The sequence below is a fragment of the Oratosquilla oratoria genome, chromosome 8 (assembly GCF_046742065.1).
Source record: "Oratosquilla oratoria isolate Oo_2021 chromosome 8, ASM4674206v1, whole genome shotgun sequence".
In the NCBI taxonomy this organism is placed as follows: Eukaryota; Metazoa; Arthropoda; class Malacostraca; order Stomatopoda; family Squillidae; genus Oratosquilla; species Oratosquilla oratoria.
The window spans coordinates 30551676-30572811 of NC_134784.1; the positions used below are offsets into that span (position 1 = coordinate 30551676).

At 39.5% G+C, this 21136-nt stretch overlaps 1 protein-coding gene across 8 annotated transcripts in view; it reads left to right on the forward strand.

The window, feature by feature from the left end:
• Window positions 1-21136, forward strand: part of yem (yemanuclein) — a 167310-nt gene that overhangs the window by 100834 nt on the left and 45340 nt on the right. For all 8 annotated transcript variants that reach the window (XM_076189097.1, XM_076189094.1, XM_076189095.1 and 5 more), the window contains one exon: window positions 8698-8857. In XM_076189097.1, the coding sequence (XP_076045212.1) occupies window positions 8698-8857 (160 nt within the window). The remainder of the gene's footprint in view (window positions 1-8697; window positions 8858-21136) is intronic.

Below are 21136 nucleotides of genomic sequence, written 5' to 3' on the forward strand. Positions count from 1 at the left end.
TTTGAAGGTACGAGTCATTCCAGAATGAAATATGCAGCAGTGGTGAGATCACCACACCTAGATATAGATAAAAGGTACAGAGAATACAAAGGGTGGCAACCAAAATTATCCCAACAAGATGTACAAAGAAAGACTGAGAAAACACTTTTACACATTGGAAGAGCAGAGAGAGGCAACATAATTATATTTAGATCAGAAAAGGGTATAGGTAAAGTGGACAAAAGATCTGCTAATGCAGGATGAAAAATCAACAAGAGGTCAGAGTAAAAAATTGAAAAAGTTAACTTATTTGAAAGATGTGTATGTTTCCACATAGATGCATTGATTTAATAGGTTGGATGAAAATGTAATCCACACCAACAACATAAATTTATTTAAGACTGGAGGGGGAAAAAAAGTGTTTCCATGAAAAAAAGAGAGAAAGAAGAAGACTGGGAGAAATCCCTTTGGGCTGTGTCAAAATATTCACGCATAAGCACCCCCCTACCCCCAATCCCCTGCCCTTCCCTTGTATGAATTGTCTATTCAGTCACTCCACTCATCCTGATCCCCTGCCTTCTTCCTTGGTTAACAGACAGTCCTATCTTGCTCAGCGCCCCTTTTACCCCATCCATCCATCTCATCCTAGGTTATCCCCTCAAGTTCACTTCCTCTACCTTTGCTTCCATACCTCTTTTACTAATCTTTCATCACTCATTCTTTCCATGTGTCCAAACAATCCCAGCAATCTTTCATCAACGGTATCTGCCATCTTTTCCACTCCTGCTCTCCTCCTCACCTCCTCATTTCTTGCTCTATCCAATGTAGTAACTCCTACCATACTTCTCAGACATTTCATCTCAAACTTTTCATCTCTGCCACTCTTAGATTCCAACCTCTTCATACAATCTCTTTGCATCAGTTCCCAGGTGCCTATTTCTCATAACACTTTTTAATCCCCCAAGGCATTTACCTGCCTCTCTCATTCTACAATTTACCTCCACTCCTTTTCCTGCCACATGGAACCCCAAATACTGAAAGAAAGAGCAAATATAGTAATTATGGGTGATTTTAATTAAAAAGAAATATGTTGGGAAGAAATGACAGTAAAGGGTGGAGAAGACGTCTGGGGCAACATGCTGCTCGGTATGACCATTGAATACACAATGACTCATTGGATAAAGGAAAATACCTGATACAGAAACAATGAGGAACCATCGAGACTGGATCTAATACTTACGTCAGGACCTGAAATTGTGGACAGAATAGATTACAAAATACCAAAAGGAAGACCAATGTATAACAAAATGAATTTTGAGAAACTTAAAAAATTCTTTCGTAATTCAAACTGGGAAAAATTCCAAAAGGAAGAAACAAGGATGGAAGAGAAATGGAATATACTAAAAGAAATTTATGATGGAGTGAACAAATATGTTCCACAACAAAAGCAAGAAAGAGTATACATAAGAAACTGGTACAACAAAAAATGTAGTGAAGCTAAGGATAAAAGAGACAAGGTTTGGAAAAAATGGAATAAAGACAAACGAGTAAATGGCAAACATACATCAAACTAAGAAATGATTATGTAAAAATGAAAAGAGAAACACTGAAAAGGAAATAATAGAAAAATGCAAGGAACAACCTAAACTATTTTACAGGTATGTAAATGGTAAATTAATAAACAAACATGAAATAGAAAAGCTGCACCAGGGAAATTATGAATGTACAGAAGAACAAGAAATGGCAGATATAAGCAATCTGCATTCACAATTGAGAACTCCCCTAACTGTGAGGGAATAGACAGAAATCCCCCCTCCCCATCCCACCCCATGAAGGAAATAACTGTAACACAGAAGGAAATCAGCGACCAAATAAAAAACCTTGATGTCAGAAAATTGCATGGTCCAGATGGAATTGCAAATTGGATACTGAAAGAATGCATACAGGAGTTAACAGATAAAATATACAATATAATCAAATGCTCAAAGAAGGAAAGGTACCACAAGACTGGGAAAATGCAAATATTGTACCAATATATAAAGGGGGAAACAAGGGAAATCCAACAACTACAGACCGGTCTCCCTAACAAGCACAGTAGCAAAAATATGTGAAAAAGTGATCAAAAGTAGATGGGTACATCTGGAAGAAAAAACTATACTGAATCCAAATCAATTTGGATTTAGACAAGGAAGATCATGTACAACAAACCTGATCTGCTTCTATTCGAGACTAATAGAAATAATACAAGAGAGGGATGGATGGGCAGACTGTGCCTATCTAGACCTACAAAAAACATTTGATAAGGTACCACACAAGAAATTAATAAGAAAAATAGAATCAATAGGTGGCATCGGAGGAAAATTATTGGAGTGGATGGAAGACTTCCTGACTGGGAGAAAAATTTGGGTAGTAATTAGAGATAAATACTCGAAATGGGAAGAAATGATAAGTGGTGTCCTGGAAGGGTCGGTGCTGGCTCCAATCATGTTTGCCATATATATAAACGACATGGATGAAGGAGTAGAGTGTTATATGAATTTCTTCTCAGATGACGCAAAAATACTAAAGAAAGTAAGAACAAAGGAGGATTGTGAATCATTACAGTTAGACCTGGACAAAATCTGGAAATGGACTCAAAAATGGAAAGTGAACTTTAATATCAAGAAATATAGTATAATGGAGTTTGGAAAAAATAAAAACAGAATATCAAAAAATTATAAAATCGGGGAAGAAGTCAAAAAAGTGAACTTGGAAAGAGACCTTGGAGTAATAATCAGCAAAGACATGACACTGGACAAACATATCAACAAAATAGTCGGAGAAATCTTCAATCTATTAAGGTCAATGAAAGTGGCATTTGACTATTTGGATGAGGAAATTATAAAAAAAAACATTATTTACATTAATAAGACCAAAACTGGAGTATGCAGCAACACTGGACACCCAGTACTTTTCAGAATGTAAAGAAATTAGAAAGAATACAGAGAGCAACGACAAAGTTGGCACCAGCTCTTTCCAAATTAACATACGAACAAAGATTATCCAAATTGGAATTACCAACACTGGAGCAGAGAAGAGAAAGAGGAGATCTACTGACTATCTATAGAATCATGAAAGGAATGGAAATCCTTGATAGGAATGATTTACTAAAATGGGACAATGGAAAAACAAGAGGACACAAAAAGAAACTCAAAAAGGATAACTATAGAAGAGATCTGAAAAAATAAATAGCCTCCCACACAGAGTGCTGGATATCTGGAATAGTTTAGATAAAGAAACTGTGTGTGCAAACACTATTCAAGATTTTAAGAAAAAACTTGATGCTGAAAGGTACAAAGATGGGTCACGACAAGCATAGCTCTCTTTCCGTATAATACAACTAAGTAAATACCTAAAGCTGTCCACTTCCTCCAGTCTCTCTCCTTTTAGATTTACTTTCAACTCACTGCCATCTTCTACCCTTGAAATGAATTTCAATACCAAAAAATGCAAAGTACTGGAAATTAACAATAGCTACTAAAGACCATCCTTAAACTATTAATTGGGAAGTGAACCCATTACAAAAGCAAAAGAGGAGAAAGACTTGGGAGTGCTGATAAAATACAACCTGTCACCTGACAGACATAGCAGCATGATTATGAGAGAAATGTATGGATGTAGAAGCTTAAAGTAGCTTTTCTGTGGATGAAAAGGTGAAGAAAAAACCAAGACTGAAATATGCATCAGTGGTATGGTCTCTACATAGTTAAGGATATAAGCAAAATCAAGAGAATACTAGGGGCAGCAACCAAACTAGTCTCCCTACCAGGCAGATAAACCATATGAGGAAAAACTAAAAGCACTGAGTCTGCCAACTTTGAAAGACTGAAGAGAGAAAGGTGATATTATTACAGTATACAGGTCACTAAAGGGGATAGATTACATTGACAGAGCAGAGTTCTCTTGATTAAGGATTTGAGGGCTTTAATGGGTCATGGGAATGGATGGAAAGGAAAAAGCAGGGTATAGGGATGAGTGGAGAGTGACTATATAGATGATACTATTATGCAAGGAAAGGAGGGGTGGGGATAGGGGTAGAGTGTGCATATGTGTGAAGACATGACATGAATAAAAGGCAATATAGCAAGACTACCTACTACTGACCAAGAAAATTCATTGTTATTGAATCTGAAGTGCCTAGTAAGAAAGACTACAGTGCTTGAATTCCCATTTGGTAGAAAGAGAAATAGATCCAAAAATGAACATGCCCATTAAGCATATACAATTGTGTGAAGACAAATTTCTCCTGCTTTGGGGATTTGTTTTTAAGTGCATTTGGAGAAATTAATGAATACAAATGAAAATGATAAATGGAACATGTTTGATAGTATCTACAACTTTGGTGTGAACAAGTATGTGCCAGAGTTGCTGAAAACCAGAGTTGAGGCGATGATCTGTCTGTTGCATGCAGTGATGTCTGCCAATTGGCATACTGGTACTATACCCTTTGACTGGAAAAGGGTGCAGGTCATCCCTTTGTGGAAGAGGAAAGGGAATTGGAGGGACTGCAACTGTTGCCACAGTATTATGTTGGTCAATGTACCAGACAAGGCATTCTCCACATCTGTTACTGGCATGGGTTTGCTCCCATGAACTGAAATTTGAGGCCTGATTATCAGTAGGAGTTGCTTGCACCCCATGTTGTTCTCAAGAAGGTGTTTGATTAGATACATTATAGGGTGCTTTGGTATTTTGCAGATCCATGAGATTCTTGCATGGATTTTTGACCATATAATTATCTGGTCTCTACTCTGGGACAAAGTACTGTGAAGTGTGTAGTTGTATCTGACTTATTTCATGTTACTTCAAGAGAAAGGTTGAGGTACATCCTCATCCAGACACTTTTCAACACCTGCATGGACTGGGTATTGGACATAGTTGTCAATCAGCATCATTGTGGATCATCCATTGGCAACTGACCTTGTCTTTGCCAGTGACTGTATTATGGAGTTGGAGGTACTAGTTGAGTCACTCTAGAGGCACTGCATAGAGAGATAAGACCAGTGAGACTTAATGTCTCTTGGGCCAAAACAAGGGTGCACACATTTTGGGGATTATTGGATGCACATGACAAGGGCATTAAGCCTTGGAAAGTTTCACATACCTTGATAGTGTAGTGCATAATACTGTCCCAATTCAATTGTTACCCCAAGTTTCGATGACTGGAAACCCACAGCACCTGGCAGTGATCCTCTGACCTCCCATAGATCTCACTAGAAAGAACCCTTTAACTTATGTCTGTATGTATTTGGGACTTTTGATGTTACCAGCTGAGAGTTGTCAGAAAGAGGTGACTCGGCCATCAGTAGTCCACTCTTTGTTTTTAAAAGTGGAGGAAGTACAACCATATTTGATAAAGAGAACTTGGACTCAGTCTGAAGACCAAGTGTCCCTTAGGACTGTAGCTGCAAATGAAAGCGAAGGAGTTGACAGGGTTTGGAGATGGCCAACAGGGAGATTACTGCCTCTGAAGTCCTTTTTGCAAAGAGTATGTGGTGTTGCTAATTTTTAGTTGTTTTTCCTCCCTGTTGCTGTACAACTGTGAGATATGGAAAATTGATACTGGCTTGAAGAGGCATCTTGATAGCTTTTGTGTCAAGTTCCTTTAGAGAATCATGGAGTATTGATGGAATAACTATCAAACCAGCAACTATTCCATGAGACTCGGTCAAAGCCTATTACCAGCATAATTTGCAAACCTTAACTACAGTTGTGTGAGCATGTAGCATGCTTCCCTAATGTTGGTTCCACTTACAGGGTTGCCTCCACTAAAGACAAACCTTGGTAGATATGAAGGGAATGCCCACACAAATTATGGATGGGTCAAGTTAGCTGATCATGCCAGAAGCTGTCTGGAATGAAAAATGTAGTATGAAGGCTTGCTTAGAGAAACCATGGGGAATGGTTTCAATGTATTAGTGAAGTGACATCTGCCCTCCTCCTTGATATATGCTCCTTGTTGAGGATGATGATGATATTGAGACAGCTCTTCAAGGCAGTATTCAAGGTCCATATCTTACAACCATACAGTAAGATAGCACAATTAACCTCTGGAATTAGGTCTTAATCCTCCTGCATAAATATTGACCATGCCATATAGCTGACCGAGTCCATAACACCATTGGCCATGCTAATACTGCAAATGACTTTCTGACATTACTCACCACTGAATTGAGCTATCTAGTACACCCCTAAATGCCTGGACTTTGATCTAAATCCAGGAGACCTCAAGTCCCAGCTGTGTTGCCAGTGGTTGCTCCACAACGACATTGACAACTCTGTCCAATACCCAGTACATCCAGATATTGAAAAATGAGGTGAGGTGAGAATGCACTGCTGTCTCACTCATGAATTAATAGGGAAGAAGATGAGTATACCTCCATAATTCACAGCACTCTCTCCCAGATATAAGATCAATATTACAGAAATCCCACATATAAGCAGAAAGTTTAAGAGTGCAGTAATGCTCCTTTTTCTCTCCTTTTTCTTTTTCCAACATAGGCAAACTGCTGAAACTTGTATCAGCACTCCTCATGAACACAAAACACAAGGGTCTGATCTGATCTTACTAAGTTTCAGCCCAGACTTCAGGCTTCTGTAACTTTGATAGATGGGAATGAATCTATGCCAATAGTAAATGTGAGAGCACCTTGCCTGGCACATTGAGCAGTATAATATTGTGCTAATTGTTGTAGTCTTTCCAATTCCTTATTCCCTTTGTGATAGAGATGTCCAGTTACTTGTTCCAATCAGAGTGAGTGATACTGGGCTTCCAAACGGTAGACAGTACCACTTGCAACCCACAGCTCATGGCCTCATCTATAGCTTTCAGCAACGCCATGCTGACATTGCAGATACCAGTCACCTTTCCACCGTTCATCTTTTGATGGATCAGCAAATGTCACCTGAACATCAGCGACAGGTAGCTGGGTGCTCAGAGGGTCAGCCAACCGCCACTGCTTGAAGCACTCAGTCCTGCAAACTCTATACACATCCATGTTTGATACTATTTACCCATCAGCTGTGCAGACAGTGTTCACAGGGTCGCCTTTTTTTTTTTTTTCTTTTCTTTTCTTTTCTTTTCTTTTCTTTCTCTCTCCTCCTCCAGTGCCTGGTAAGAGGCCCAAGGTCATTCATGTGGAAATGGCCATAAATATTCTCAATAATTCCTGAAACTTACCTCTCCTTATCCCTCTTCAAGAAAACTCTAATCTGCTGATTCTGTGCCCTATATTAGTTCAAGACCCCAATCAATTTGGCATCATGACCTCCTTACATGCTCATCTCACCATCATCACACCATTACTTGACTTGGGACACTCCAATGCACACCTTGGCAGTTTTAAGAGGTTTACATTTAAAGGTATCCCACAATTCTTGAGGATCCTTAACCCCTTCAATACAATGACGCCTACATAGGCGTCATGAGGAGCAAGTGGGTATGCGAGGATGCCGATGTCGGCGTCTTGATTATATATATTGTAGTTGTACCTGTGTGACTCTCATACTCTGTAAACTGGCTTCATCATATTTTCTATGGTTATCAAAATTCACAGGTGAAAGAGAACGAGCAATATACAGTGGTAATTTTATTTTTTATAATGCGAGTATTATGACGCAACATCGCACGTCTGGCAGCTAGTGCTGCCCGCGAGATTTTGGCCCGGAGTGAAGGGGTTAAGGACATCAAGCATTTTAAGTCAATTGGAGCCTACTTTCACATACTCTGAGCTCACGTGTTATCTCGAGGGTCTCCAGGATGCGACATGCAGGCTGTGTTGCAACCATAAATCAGTTAATCAACCAATAAATCATTGCCCAAGGTCTTGCATACTTGTAGGGATACTGCAAGCTGGACAGCAGAAAAAATAATCTTCCTACTGTCCATTTTCAAAATCCATCATCCTTGAGGAGGCTGACCTTGAATATCTTGACTGGGCCCATGATTTGTCAACTTCAGCTGTATTTTTCCCACATTTTTTACATATGGAGAACTGACCATCTCTAACTGCTCCCCTCCTACTATTTTCAGATGGATATAGAAATAGTCCCGCACTAATACAACATAGACTAGTCCAAAGTTTTTTTTCCTAGCGGGCTCAAGGACCATTGCCAGCCACTTACAGGGTTGCAGGTTTCCATTTAGTGAAATTCCAGACAAAGATTGTTATTGTTATTTATATAAGAGTAGGAAGAGGGTGGAGGGGAGTGGAGTATGATAGGGATGGAATGATTGGGAGTGGTTTTTATGCCTTTGTTTTTTGTCTTCCTTATAATAGGGAAAAAAGCCCTTGGCATATGTATGTATGTATGTATATAGCAGTAAGACCACAATTACTTTGAAACATTGCTTTTTATTGAACAGAAATTTTTATTTCCATAATGGTTATTTCCATGTGTTGATGGTAAGTTTATATCAATCATGTTTTTTGTATGCTAAATAGTCCATATGTTTCAATATGAAAGGATATTGTAGAAACAAGATGTCTAAGCACAAAGAATTTGTATGGACCAACTTTTAGACAAGTTAAAAGTAGTTTCTGAAATAAGTGCTGATTGCAGGAAAAGAAAGCAAGAAGTGCATTTGGGATTGATACATGTGATAATGGGAACAGAAAGACTTATTGATCACGAGTCTAAAATCATCAGGATTGAATTGTTTGACCTGCTGTTTTCCAGGTCTGAGTCCTTTACATCCAGCCAATCCACTACATCAAGCAATCACAGTCTCTACAACTCCTTGACCCCTGAGCAACACATGAACCTCTTAAAGCAGCAGCAGCAGCAGCAGCAGCAGCCACAACAACAAAGTCATAAACAACAGCACCTCCTGTCACAGGTAAGTCAGAAGCAATTAGTAGAGGGAAGACGATAACAAAGAAAACAAGGGGAGTCACAGCTCAGTTCTTATTTATTAATGAAGATAAGCAGTAAATAGGATCTGGGTTTTATTATAGAAAAAAAGAGGCCATTTAATATAAGAATGTGCTGGTAGATTGTTATTTGTATTTCATGCTCATGTTTTAGTAGTGTTAGGTCATGTCATCATTTATTAGGTAATATTACAGGAAAAAATATTTTTTAGCTCAGAGAATGAAAAGCAGGAGTCATACACAGGCCTTTGTAAGTAGACTTAAAAGACCAGTCATTTAAAGGTTAGAAAGGGTGCTACAAGTTAAGTGCTTAGCTTTGGTTGACATTTAAAAGGTAAAGGCAAAATAGGTAACTGGTAGTGTTTAGACAAGGAAAAAATATGCACTTTCATAATATGTTGTATATAATATACTTGGGTCAGGGTGGTTGGTGGGAGGATAGTCAAGAGAGCATTAATGGATAATGTAATGACTATCCAAAAAAAAGTTTTTGGAAGGGTTCTGGATATGAATATGTTAAGGTATGGTTACACTAGTCAACAGATGAGTTAGATTCCAATGACTCAGATGGATTTTGTCCAAGGTTGAAGGATTTGGGTTAGAATCCAAGCCTAGGGACACTGAAAGATGTTAACAGTATTCATATTTAGGACATATTTGAAAAAAAAAAATTATTCAGTAATAAGAGAAAAATTATTCAATGGTTTAGAATTATCTTTAAATAGAAGAGAAGTTGTATAGAATGTATATTGTGGCAATAATCAGTCATTTGACTACCACAATAATGTAAACATTGCTAAATTTCAAGTAATTCTTACAGTCGTCCCCGGACTCCTAACCGAGGCTTGCGAGAAAGCAAGGCCGATGCTCTACCAACTGAGCTAATGGGACTCTAAAATTTTAGAGTCCCGTTAGCTCAGTTGGTAGAGCATCAGCCTTGCTTTCTTGCAAGCCTTGGTTCGAGTCCGGGGACGACTGTCGGAATTATTTGATTGACATCACTGTCACTGGTGATTTTATTCATTGCTAAATTTTTTAAGCACAAAGACCTCTCACCATTTGCTTGGTATCTACACTTTTTGGGGTGATGTAATGGAATACTGAAATTATCCATGCTATAATAGAGAAGATATGATCACAAGAGGTGCTTTAGAATGTGAGGCATCATAATTATGTTAAGAAATAATGATAATTTAATCTCCCTCTCACTGAGTCAGCCCTTCATATATTATTTTCTATGGGTGACAAACATCTGCCTAGTGCTCAATAATTTATGTGTGTGTATAAGAGAGATCCAAATATTGTCAAATATGCATTCTTAAAGAGATTATGAGTCATTGAAAGTTATTTGGAGTAAAATGTTCAAGAAACTGGCATAGTGTAGGCTCTGCCAAAGAGAGTTCTTCATTCTGGATAGAGGGTGGGGCATGGTGTAGCTCCTTTTACATGATTGGTGGGAATGTCTCTAAACAGTAAGGTTGGACTTGCATTTAACCACTTGTTATGGAATGGATGAATGCAAAGGTTGGACTTTAAGCATTCCATTGACTATTGTAACTTTACTCTTAAAGGGAGAGAGTGAGTAGTGGAGTGTGTGATCATCATCTGATGGAAAGGAGATTGAGGGTGGATGCAAAGTGGAGAAAGAAGAAAAGAAATGGAGGCAGTGAAACATTGAAACTGATCAAGTTGTGTTAGAAGGAGAAAGGATACCAAGTGAAAATGAGAGAGAAATGGAATGAAGTGAAAGAGAGGGGGGGTTCAGTTGGAGTAGAGTAACGAATATGTTTCAAGGAAGTATTGTTAAGATGTGCAGAGATGGTGTGTAGCATGAGGAGAATAGGGTGGGAACTTAAGGAATGGTAAAGAATAGTGGAATGAAGAGCTAAGTGTAATAGTGGCAGAAAGGATATGTACACATGAAGAATGGTTGCAAAGAGAAAACAAGGAAGCACATGTGAGGTATAATCCATCAATCTTTTGCCCCAAGTCTCTCCAATAGGAGACCCACTGGTCCCAGGTTATTGCTTGGATAGAGCAACAGTTAGGCAGTGTAGGATGAGGTGCCCTGTATCTTCTGTATGATGGTTACACCTGGGCTCAGAAACACCAGGAGAAGATTGTATGAAAGAGTGATTGTGCCCATAGCACTGTGTGGAGCAGAGACTTGAAATTTGAAGGAAGCTGAAAGGAAGAGCCTGAAAATGGTTGAGATGAAGTGTTTAAGAAGTATGGTAGTGTTAGGAGAATGGATAGCATGAGAAATGTGGTGGTGAGGCAGAAAACAAGGCTAGAAATAGCTGTCAGATAGGATAGATGAAAGATGGTTTAGGCATATGGAAAGAATGAGTTAAGAAAGATTAGTAAAATTTGGGGTGGAAAGCAGAAAAGAATGAAGCGAACTTGAGAGGAAGACCAAAATGACTATGCAATACAGTTTTTGTCTCCATCCTATAGAATGGACATCTATTCACTAGAGTCTGTACAGAGAAGAATGACCAAAATGATGCATGGTCTCAGAAATTTACCTTACAAGGAGAGGCTTAGGCATCTTAACTTAAACTTTCTGCAGAGATAGAGAGTGTAGGGTGATCTAACAGAGGTGTTCAAGTGGATCAAAGGCTTCAACAAAGGTGATGCAAACAAGGTCATCATATTAAGATAATAGGGCAGGACTCAGTAATGGATTTGAATTGGGCAAGTTTAGATTTAAGAAGGAAATAGGCAAGAACTGGTTTACTAATAGGGTGGTCAACGAATGAAATAGATTTAGTAACCATGTAGTGAGCACTGAAACTATCAGTTGTTTTAAGAAACAGACAACTTTATGGATGGGAGTGACAGGTGGTAATGGACATGAAACTGTCTAGTGTAGGCCTTATGGTCTCTTGCAGTCTCCTTCATTCTTATGTTCTCATAAGGAATATCTTTTTAGGAAGGAAGAGTGTAAACGATAGAAGTAAATACACAATGGTTGTAAATGAATGAAAAAATAATTCTGCCTGAAATTTTTTTTTGTCTGCTCTGTAAATTATGAGTGGATAGGTGTTGCATCTTGTTCATTGCCCTGGGTCAGAAACAGTGTCACAAGACACAGCGTATCCACAGCATGGCCGCTTCATGCAGAAAAGGAGAAGACAGGGAGAAATCCCTTCGGGCTACATCAAATTTTTCTCACACATACCTCACCCTCCAACCCCCCCACCCATTCCACCTCATGCATCACAACATCATCCATATACAACCATTCTCCATTCCCCCCTGTCTTCTGTCCTCTCCCATCCTTCCTCAACAGACATTTCCCTCTTCTCCAAAGCCCCTTTCACCCCATCCATCCATCTCATCCTAGGTCGCCCCCTCATGTTCACTCCCCCCACATCTGCCTTCCATACCTCTTTTACTAGTCTTTCTTCATTCATTCTTTCCATGTGTCCAAACCATCCTAATACTCTTTCATCCATCCTAACATAATCATATCACTCACCGCTCCATTAACACACTGAAAGACAACACACTGCTGCATGCCAGACCCCCTGATATCCACCCTTCTGAATCCTCTCTCCCACGAAAGGACAGAGTCCACTTGGCCAGACTGCGGTGCGGTCACCACCCAGCACTTCTAAGCTACCAGAAAAGGCTGGATGACCGCATTGTGAACAGCTGCCCAGGATGTAACACTTCACCCCATACCATACAACACATAATGGAAGACTGCATTATACACAATCATGCACGCAAACAACACAACATATGCTCTATAAAGGATTTGTGGGAAAACCCAGTTTCGGCTATGGCATTCCTTGGGGAGATGGGACTGCTCGGACAGACAGTCTAGGGAACGACAACAACAACAACAACAACAACTTTCTTCTTTCACACACTCTCCCAAACTCTGTCACCAACTTCCTCAATCCCTCCTCTGATCCTGCTACAAGCGCAGTGTCGTCAGCAAATTACAGCTGGCTCACCTCCTTTTCTTCATTTTCTTTAAACATCTCCAATCCCTGTCCCACCACTCTTGCATTTACCTCTTGTACCACCCTATCCATGTATAAGTTGAACAGCCAGGGCAACATAACACATCCCTGATGAAGTCCCACCTTTACCTCGAACCACTCACTCTCTCCATTACTAATCCTGAAACATGCTCTACTACTCTCGTAAAAACTTTTGAGAGCTCCTAGAAGCTTTCCTCCTATCCCGTATATCCACAAAACCTCCCACAGTACCTTCCTGTCTACTCTGTCATAAGCCTTTTCCAGATCCATAAAAGCCCAAAAACATCCTTACCTTTTCCTATAGCTTTCTCACATATCTGCCTTACCATAAAAATCTGATCTACACAACCTCTATCTGTCCTAAATCCACACTGTTCCTCACCAATTACTCCCTCTGTTCCTTTCCTAATCCTCTCAAACAAAATCAAGATCCTCCCATAAGCCTTTCCAACTACACTTAACAAGCTAATCCCTCTAAAACTACTGCACTCACACATGTCCCCTTTTCCCTTGTAAAGTGGAACTATACAGGCACTCCTCCAGTCCTCTGGCACTCTAAGCTCTCTCCAGTAAACATTAAATAACTTCACCAGCTAGTCCAGCATCACTGTACCTCCTTTTTTTAGACATTCTGCATGGCATCCATCCTGACCAGGTGCCTTACCTGCTCTCATTATCTTAACAACTGCCTTCACTTCATCCTTATTTCACCTCCATTTTCCTCACTCATCATGGTCATTTTCTTAGCACTTCCCACTGCAACTATGTTTCCCTCCCTATCCTCCTTCACATATAGCAACTCCCTAGAATACTCTGCCCATCTTCCCCTTACTGCCTTCTCTTCCATTATCATCTCTCCACCTGCACCTTTTACCTTTTCTTCTCTACTTGATTCGCCTCCTCTTCCTCTCTTAATTTCTTTCCAAAACATCTTTTTATTACTTTCAAAATTTTCTGTCATACTCTTACCCCATTTCACATCTGCTTTCTTTGCCTCCTTTACCTTGTACTTTACTTCTCTTTTCTTTGTACCTCTCATATGACTCCCTCATCCTATTTTGTAACCAATCTGTGAAAGCTCGCCTCTTCTCTTCTACAACCTTCTTTGTTTCCTCATCCCACCACTCACTACCCTTCCTTCTATTTCCTCCCATCCTTCTTGTTCCACACACCATCTTTGCACACTTTGTGACTCCCTCCTTGAACCATCCCCATTCCTCCACTCCTAGTCCTACTCTATCCTTCACTCCCTCCCACTCCTCTCACAGCTTTTTCTTGTACTCCTTCTCCTTTTCCTTTTCTTTTAAAGAGTTCACTCTAAGCACCTCCCTACGTTTTGTTCTTTTCCTCTTTCTCCACCTATCCTCCACTCTCAACATACCTTCCATCAAAAAATCTGATATTCCCCCACTCTCTCCCCTTAGCACATGTGCATCCTTAACTCTTCCTATTATACTCTTATCTACCACTACATAGTTCATTAATGCTCTATCACCCTTCCATCCACCACCCTCTCCCATGTATACTTATGCTTGACTTTCTTCCGAAACACTGCATTTGCTATCAACTCTCCAGACACATCTCCACCATCAACTCTCCACTACGATTCCTTCCTGGAACTCCATATTTCCCAACCACTTCGTCAATTGGTTCATTTCCTACCCTAGCATTAAGGCCTCCCAATACTACTACATTGATATTCCTCCCTAATCCCTCTATGCACTCATTTAAATTTATCCAAAAAGCCTCCCATCTACACTCTTCTCACTACCAGGCCCATATGCACTTACAAAAACCCATATCTCCTTTCCAAGTTTCACCTTCATCCACATTATCTTTGAAGAAACCTCCTTCCACTCCACTACATGTTTACCTATCTCTTCACTTACTAGTATAGCCACCCCTTCTCTCCCTTGCCCTCTCTTCACTCCTGAGAACCTCCCAACTATACTCCCAAACTCACACTCACCCTTCCCTCTCAACTTAGTTTTACTCAAAGCCAACACATCCATCTTTCTTCTCACAAACATACCTATCTCTTCCCTTTTACTCTCATCTGTACCACATCCATGCACATTAAAAGACCCAAACCTTAGGGTGCTGATTGGAAAACTCCTAGACCCTCTTATACCTTTACTTTTTTTTAGGAATGCCCCCTGTGGGGCTACAGGGAGAAAGATGCCTGGTCCCAATCCCCGTCCCATTTTTCTCGCCTCTTACTATCCAAGTGGGAATAGTTGGTGGCAGCATTCTTTTCCCCCCACCACAGGGTAGGCGAAACAAGGAAACGAAATTCAGAGAAATGGTACATGACAGCAACAAGGGGTTGGGGGACAGCACAATGGAGAGACAGTAGCAGTATAATAAAAGTTTCATAATTTCTCTGTGGGCAGAGTCCTTTTCTATCACAGACAAAATTATATGTGGCTCTGATCTGTAGGGGTGCCCCATATAGGCCCTAAAGTATCAACTGCACGCTACTTTGCCATAACAACATGCAGCCAATACCCCAGATGGGATGTATATTTACCTAGTTGTATTATACGGGAAAGGAGCTATGCTCATAGTGACCCATCTTTGTATCTTTCAACATCAATTTCTTCATTATTTCTACATCTGTGTCTCCCTGTATCCATTGTGTTATTGTATTTTCTATAATCATGTCAGGTAATACATTTTCCGATAATTCCTCTCAATCTTTCACTGTCATCTCTTCCCAACAGATTTCTTTGCAGTTAAAATCTGTCATAATTACCACGCTTCATTCATCCTAAAGCACCCCATTTAATAAAATCCTTGTATCCTCTAACATTTTAAAGTAATCTCTCCAAGAACCCATTTTTGGGGGCACATAGAACACTATAAATATTCTCTTTTTTCATGTCTGTATCTTGAACTCTTATCATGATCATTTCCACACTGTTCCCTCCATTTGTAACCTTTGTCACATTTAAATTTTTCTTAGCCAAGAACATGACTCCTCCACCCTGTTTTTCCTCTCAATTTTTAAGCCAGTGATTATATAATCCATTTCCAGTATTGTTAGGTGATAGTGGACCTCTTAATTTTGTCTCTACAATCGCCATTATGTCTGGCTTTGCTTCTGACAAGTAATCATTAAGCTCATTTAATCCTGAAATTAAACCATTTATATTAGTATAAGCCACTCTTAATTTTCTGCACTCTCCATGTCTTTCTTTGTTCCTTTCATTTCCTTGTCTTGAAGATAGCATTTTCTCAGTCTCATCTCTAACACTCTCCAAAAGAACTTCATTTTTCTTGGGCTCCGTTCTTTTCTTGTTTTTTCTTTAGCTTTGCTTCTTAATGTCTTCTTTCTCCTTCCTCAAGGTTCATATCTCTTTTTATCCATACATCTTTATAGTACTCAGTATTACCTAATTTACTTGTTCTTGCTAGTATCTCTTCTGCTGCCCTTTGTGACCTTAATTTGATCTTTAGGGGTTGATTTCCTTCTATTTCCTTTTCTAATTCTTGCTATTTATCTTGTATTACTCTCAAAACATATATTGCTAATAAATCTTTCTCTTCTTTTTCTCTCATGAATCTAACCAGGTTCTTTTTTCTTTAAAGCCAAATACTACCATACACTTCTTTTTGTCTTCTGTATCTCTCACCAAATTTTCTTTTTCTTTGATTATCTGAATGACTGTTTCCTTAGTTTTCTCTTGCATTTGTTGCTGAACAGTTCCTTTAAAGGATACCTTATCTTTTTCATGATGTTTCCATTGTTTCTTGAGTTGTGATATTTTATCCTCGTCTATACTTCCTCCAATTTTTGTGGTCATTACCTTCATTTATTCATTCACCTCTTTTATGGTCATATTATTAACAGTATCTTTGCTTCTCAGTTCCTCATTTTCACATTCTACCTCAGCCAGTTATTTTTTCAGGGCATTCACTTCCCCAATTGTTTCAGCATTTTCTTTCTTTAATTCATTAATCTCTTTGTATGTGGCAGGAAAAGGTGGAGTGGAGGTGGAGGTAGAATGTAGATTGAGAGAAGTGAGTAAATGCCTTGGTGGATTAAAAAGTGTAATGAGGAATAGACATTTGGAAATGGATGCTAAGAGGAGACTGTATGAAGGAGTGATTGTGCCAACAGCACTGTATGGGGCAGAAACATGGAACATAAGAGAGGAAGAGAGAAGGAGTTTGAATGTGTTTGAGATGAGGTGTCTGAGAAGTATGATAGGGGTTACTAGGCTAGATAGAGTGAGAAATGAGGAGTTGAGGAGGAGAACAGGAGTGGAAAGGGAGCTGGGAGATAGGGTTGATGAAAGAGTATTAGGATGGTTTGGACACAAACATACTGCCTATCTCTTCCCTTTTACTCTCATCTGTACCACATCCATGTACATTATAAATCATACGAAAATCGATTATAAATCATACGAAAATCGATTATAAATCGTACGAAAATCGACTAAAACATATGAATCTGTTTTCCCTAAAAAAAGCGTAGACTCAGAGGTGACTTGATACAGGTCTTTAAGATTTTAAAGGGAATTGACAACATCAAAAGTGACAAAATTTTCACATTGAATGAGAATCAGACAAGAAACAATGGTCTCAAACTGTCCGGAAATAGATTCAATTTGGAAGTAGGTAGAAACAACTTTGCCAACCGGGTAGTTAATGAATGGAATAAACTTCCTGCACAGGTAGTGCAATGTAGTTCAGTTTGAAGCTTTAAGAATCATTTAGATAAACACCTAAGCAAGATGCTGTAATGATTATAATTTATTTTATATTATTTGTTTTTGTTTTGTTATCATTTGTCTGTCTGATTTTCATTTATTATTAGTTATATGTCAATTTATTATTATTTACTATTTACCTCTGTTTATTATTTAACTATACCTATGCATTTATTTATGTATTTTATTTGTTATTTACATTATTGTATTTTTTTTTTTTATTGTTTTATTATTATGATTTTTTTTTCGCATCCGACCTAGATATGGACCAAAAGGTCTCCTGTCGGCATGCTCCGCCTTTGTAATCCTTGGTAATCCTTTGAAAGACTAGTAAAAGAGGTATGGAAGGCAGATGTGGAGGGAGTGAACATGAGGGGACGTCCTAGGATGAGGTGGATGGATGGGGTGAAGGGGGCTTTGGGGAAGAAGGTAATGTCTGTTGAGGAAGGACAGGAGAGGACAGAAGACAGGGGTGAATGGAGAATGGTTGTATATGGATGATGTGATGTATGAGGTGGAATGGGTGGGAGGATGGGGGGTAAGGTAGTATGTGTGAGCAAAATTTGATGCAGCTCGAAGGGATTTCTCCCTGTCTTCTTCTTTCATGCATGGGGGGACGGAGAGGGGGGGGGGTCACCAATTTAATGAAGCAGCCTTGCTATGGATGTGCTGTGCCTTGCGACACTGCCTCTGACCCAGGGCAGTGGACAGGGTGCAGGGATGACCCGTCATCCAGGAGGTGTTAAGATAAGAGGGAGGGTGGAGGGGAGTGGAGTGTGTTTAGGGATGGAATGGGTGGGAATGATTTTATGCCTTTTTCTTTTTGGCTACCTCCCTTGTAAGGGGGAAAAAGCCTTGGTATATGTATGTGTGTGTATGTATATATATTTTGGTAGGAGACCATGTTGAATGCCTGATTTGGGAAAATCAACAGAAACAGTGGTATTGTTGAGCTTGTATTGAAACTTTTCTTTGTCTTTAATGACATGTTTCTGGGCAGGTGTGAGGTTGCTGAGTAGAAGTCCAAAAGGCATTTTGAATTATTTATCTTGGTCATCCTCAGGGAAGGAGTTACAATAGGTGGTAGGTACATACATATAAAAAAAAAAGGGGTGGGGGCATAAAATCCACTCCCACCCATTCCATCCCCACATACTCCACTCCCATTCACCCTCTCTCTCCCTCTCATCTTGGCTCCTCCTGGATGATGGGTCATCCCTGCATCTTGCCCTATACCCTGGGTCAGAAGCAGTATAGCAAGACACAGCAGATCCACAGCAAGGCTGCTTCATTTAATTGGTGTTTATACATTGATTGTGCATAGGGAGAAGTTACACAGCATGCACTGTGATCCTTAACTTTGAGTACCTGAAAGTTGCAAATATCAGTGAATCACAGTGTAAGTCATTACTTGTGTGTTTGATTTCAACGGTTGCTTGGAATTGTAGGTGTGGACATGAGTTGAATGTTGATGGATGGTTTCTCTGTGTAGGTGTTCACAGATTTGGCCATCCTGAGTCGGAGGGGGTCATGTGCTTTGTAGATGATTCTGGTGTTCTCGTTCATTGTTGGTCTTGAAAGTTTTTTTTTTTTTTCCCTCTCTCTCTCTCTCTCCCCTCTCTTTCCCCTCTCTTTCCCCTCTCTTTCCCCTCTCTCTCTCTCTCTCTCTCTCTCTCTCTATATATATATATATATATATATATATGTTTTTTGGCACCATTCTGGTGGTAGATAGTCTTTTGGAGAATGTCATGGAAGTCATGCTGACATGCAAGGAAGTTTGAGGTTGACACTCACTAATGGGAGCCAATCAAACTTGTAGATGACATTGACTTCCTGTAGTGGAGAGGTAGTGGCTGATAGCTATTTTTCATTATTAGTGTGTATGTTTTGGAGGTTTTGTAGTATGTGATGCGGCAGATCTTGTTGTCAGGTTGAATGTTTTGTGAGATGATTCATTGTAGTACTTTTTCATCTTTTTTGTAACCAGTGTTCATGTGTCCTCAGTAGTGTAGGTTGAGAAGCTGAGAATAAGAGAGGTAGATATTTCAAAATATCTTTGACTTCTACTTGAGAACCTCACACCTACTCATCATTAAAGACAAAGAAAAGCTTCAATACAAGCTCAACAATACCATTGGCACAGTTGACTTTCCTAAATCATGCATATATGTATATATAAATGGATATATATGCACTAAGGATAGGTTTAAGGCCTGAGTTTACTTCTCTCTCAGGTTAACCACTTTGGTATGATGACACCTATATAGGTGTCATAAGGCGTGAGTGGGTACATAAAGATGTCAGCGTCTTGATTATATTATTTTTTTGTAGTTGTACATGAGTTCCCCCTGGATTCTGTGAACTGGTTTGATTATGTTTTCTGTGTTTATTATTACTCATAGTAAATGAGAACGAGTAATGCAGCAGTGACTTTATATTTTATAATGTGAGTACTGTGATGCTGCGCATGAGAATTTGAGTCATACTGAAGTGGTTAAAAGGAGTAGGTGTGGCGGACAAGTGCAGGTGTAGTGTCGTCCTTAGTTGTAAATGTTCTGTCCAGGAAAATCCCATTTATTTAAGATCCTATTAATCCAAGCAGAGTATATTCTATGACTTGTCATTCATTATTATCTACATGGCTGTCACCTTTTTAAGAGACCATTGACAAGTACCTGCAAGTGGTAGTCCTTCAAAGTAGACATCAGTGGTCATCTTCACCTGTGAAGGACAAACCACAATAAACATCAGAGACAGTCATCTCATTGCCCATCTTCAGAACCTGTCAACACCCTCACCACCATCTAGAGATGCAGTCCTAAAAAGCTGACACTTGGTCTTGGGATTAAACCCAAGATCTCTCTCTATCAACCCAGCTGAGAAATTATTCCTAAGACAAGTGAGAATCACTCTGGCATGACAACACTCACATCACTAACCTGAATTGAAACAATACCAACACAGAATTGGCCTGACAACAGACCCCCAACTGCCCCAGATATAACTACCACACTGAAGACACAGAGCACCTCATTCTACACTACTGTATTTTTAATCCATCCAGACAACAACACGAAATCTTTTCTCATAATGACTTATGGGCCAAGCTGATGGCTGTGGTCAGTTTCTTGGAGACAGTGGGTATCCTGCAAGAGAGGCAAAGGGCAGTGGAGTGATTGATAAACTGTTTTTCTTCTATCTTTTCACATACAGAGACCTGATAACCAGTAACTGCTCCCCTCCTGTTACTATACCATAAGCTGATGATGTAGAAACTATTCCACACTAATACAACAGAAAATTGTCTAAAGTTTCTTCTCATAGAGATATGTGGGAGAGCCAAAGGACCATTGCTAACCACTGTGGGACTGCACGTTTCCAGTCAGTGAAACTCAAGGCAGCCATTATTATTATCAAGGCAGTGTCAAATCTAGGGGCATCATGTAGTTGAACCTGACTTTTCACCATCTGCTATAGATTGCAAATTACCTCAACAATGAAAATCATAAAAAAGTGAGGCGGTTGT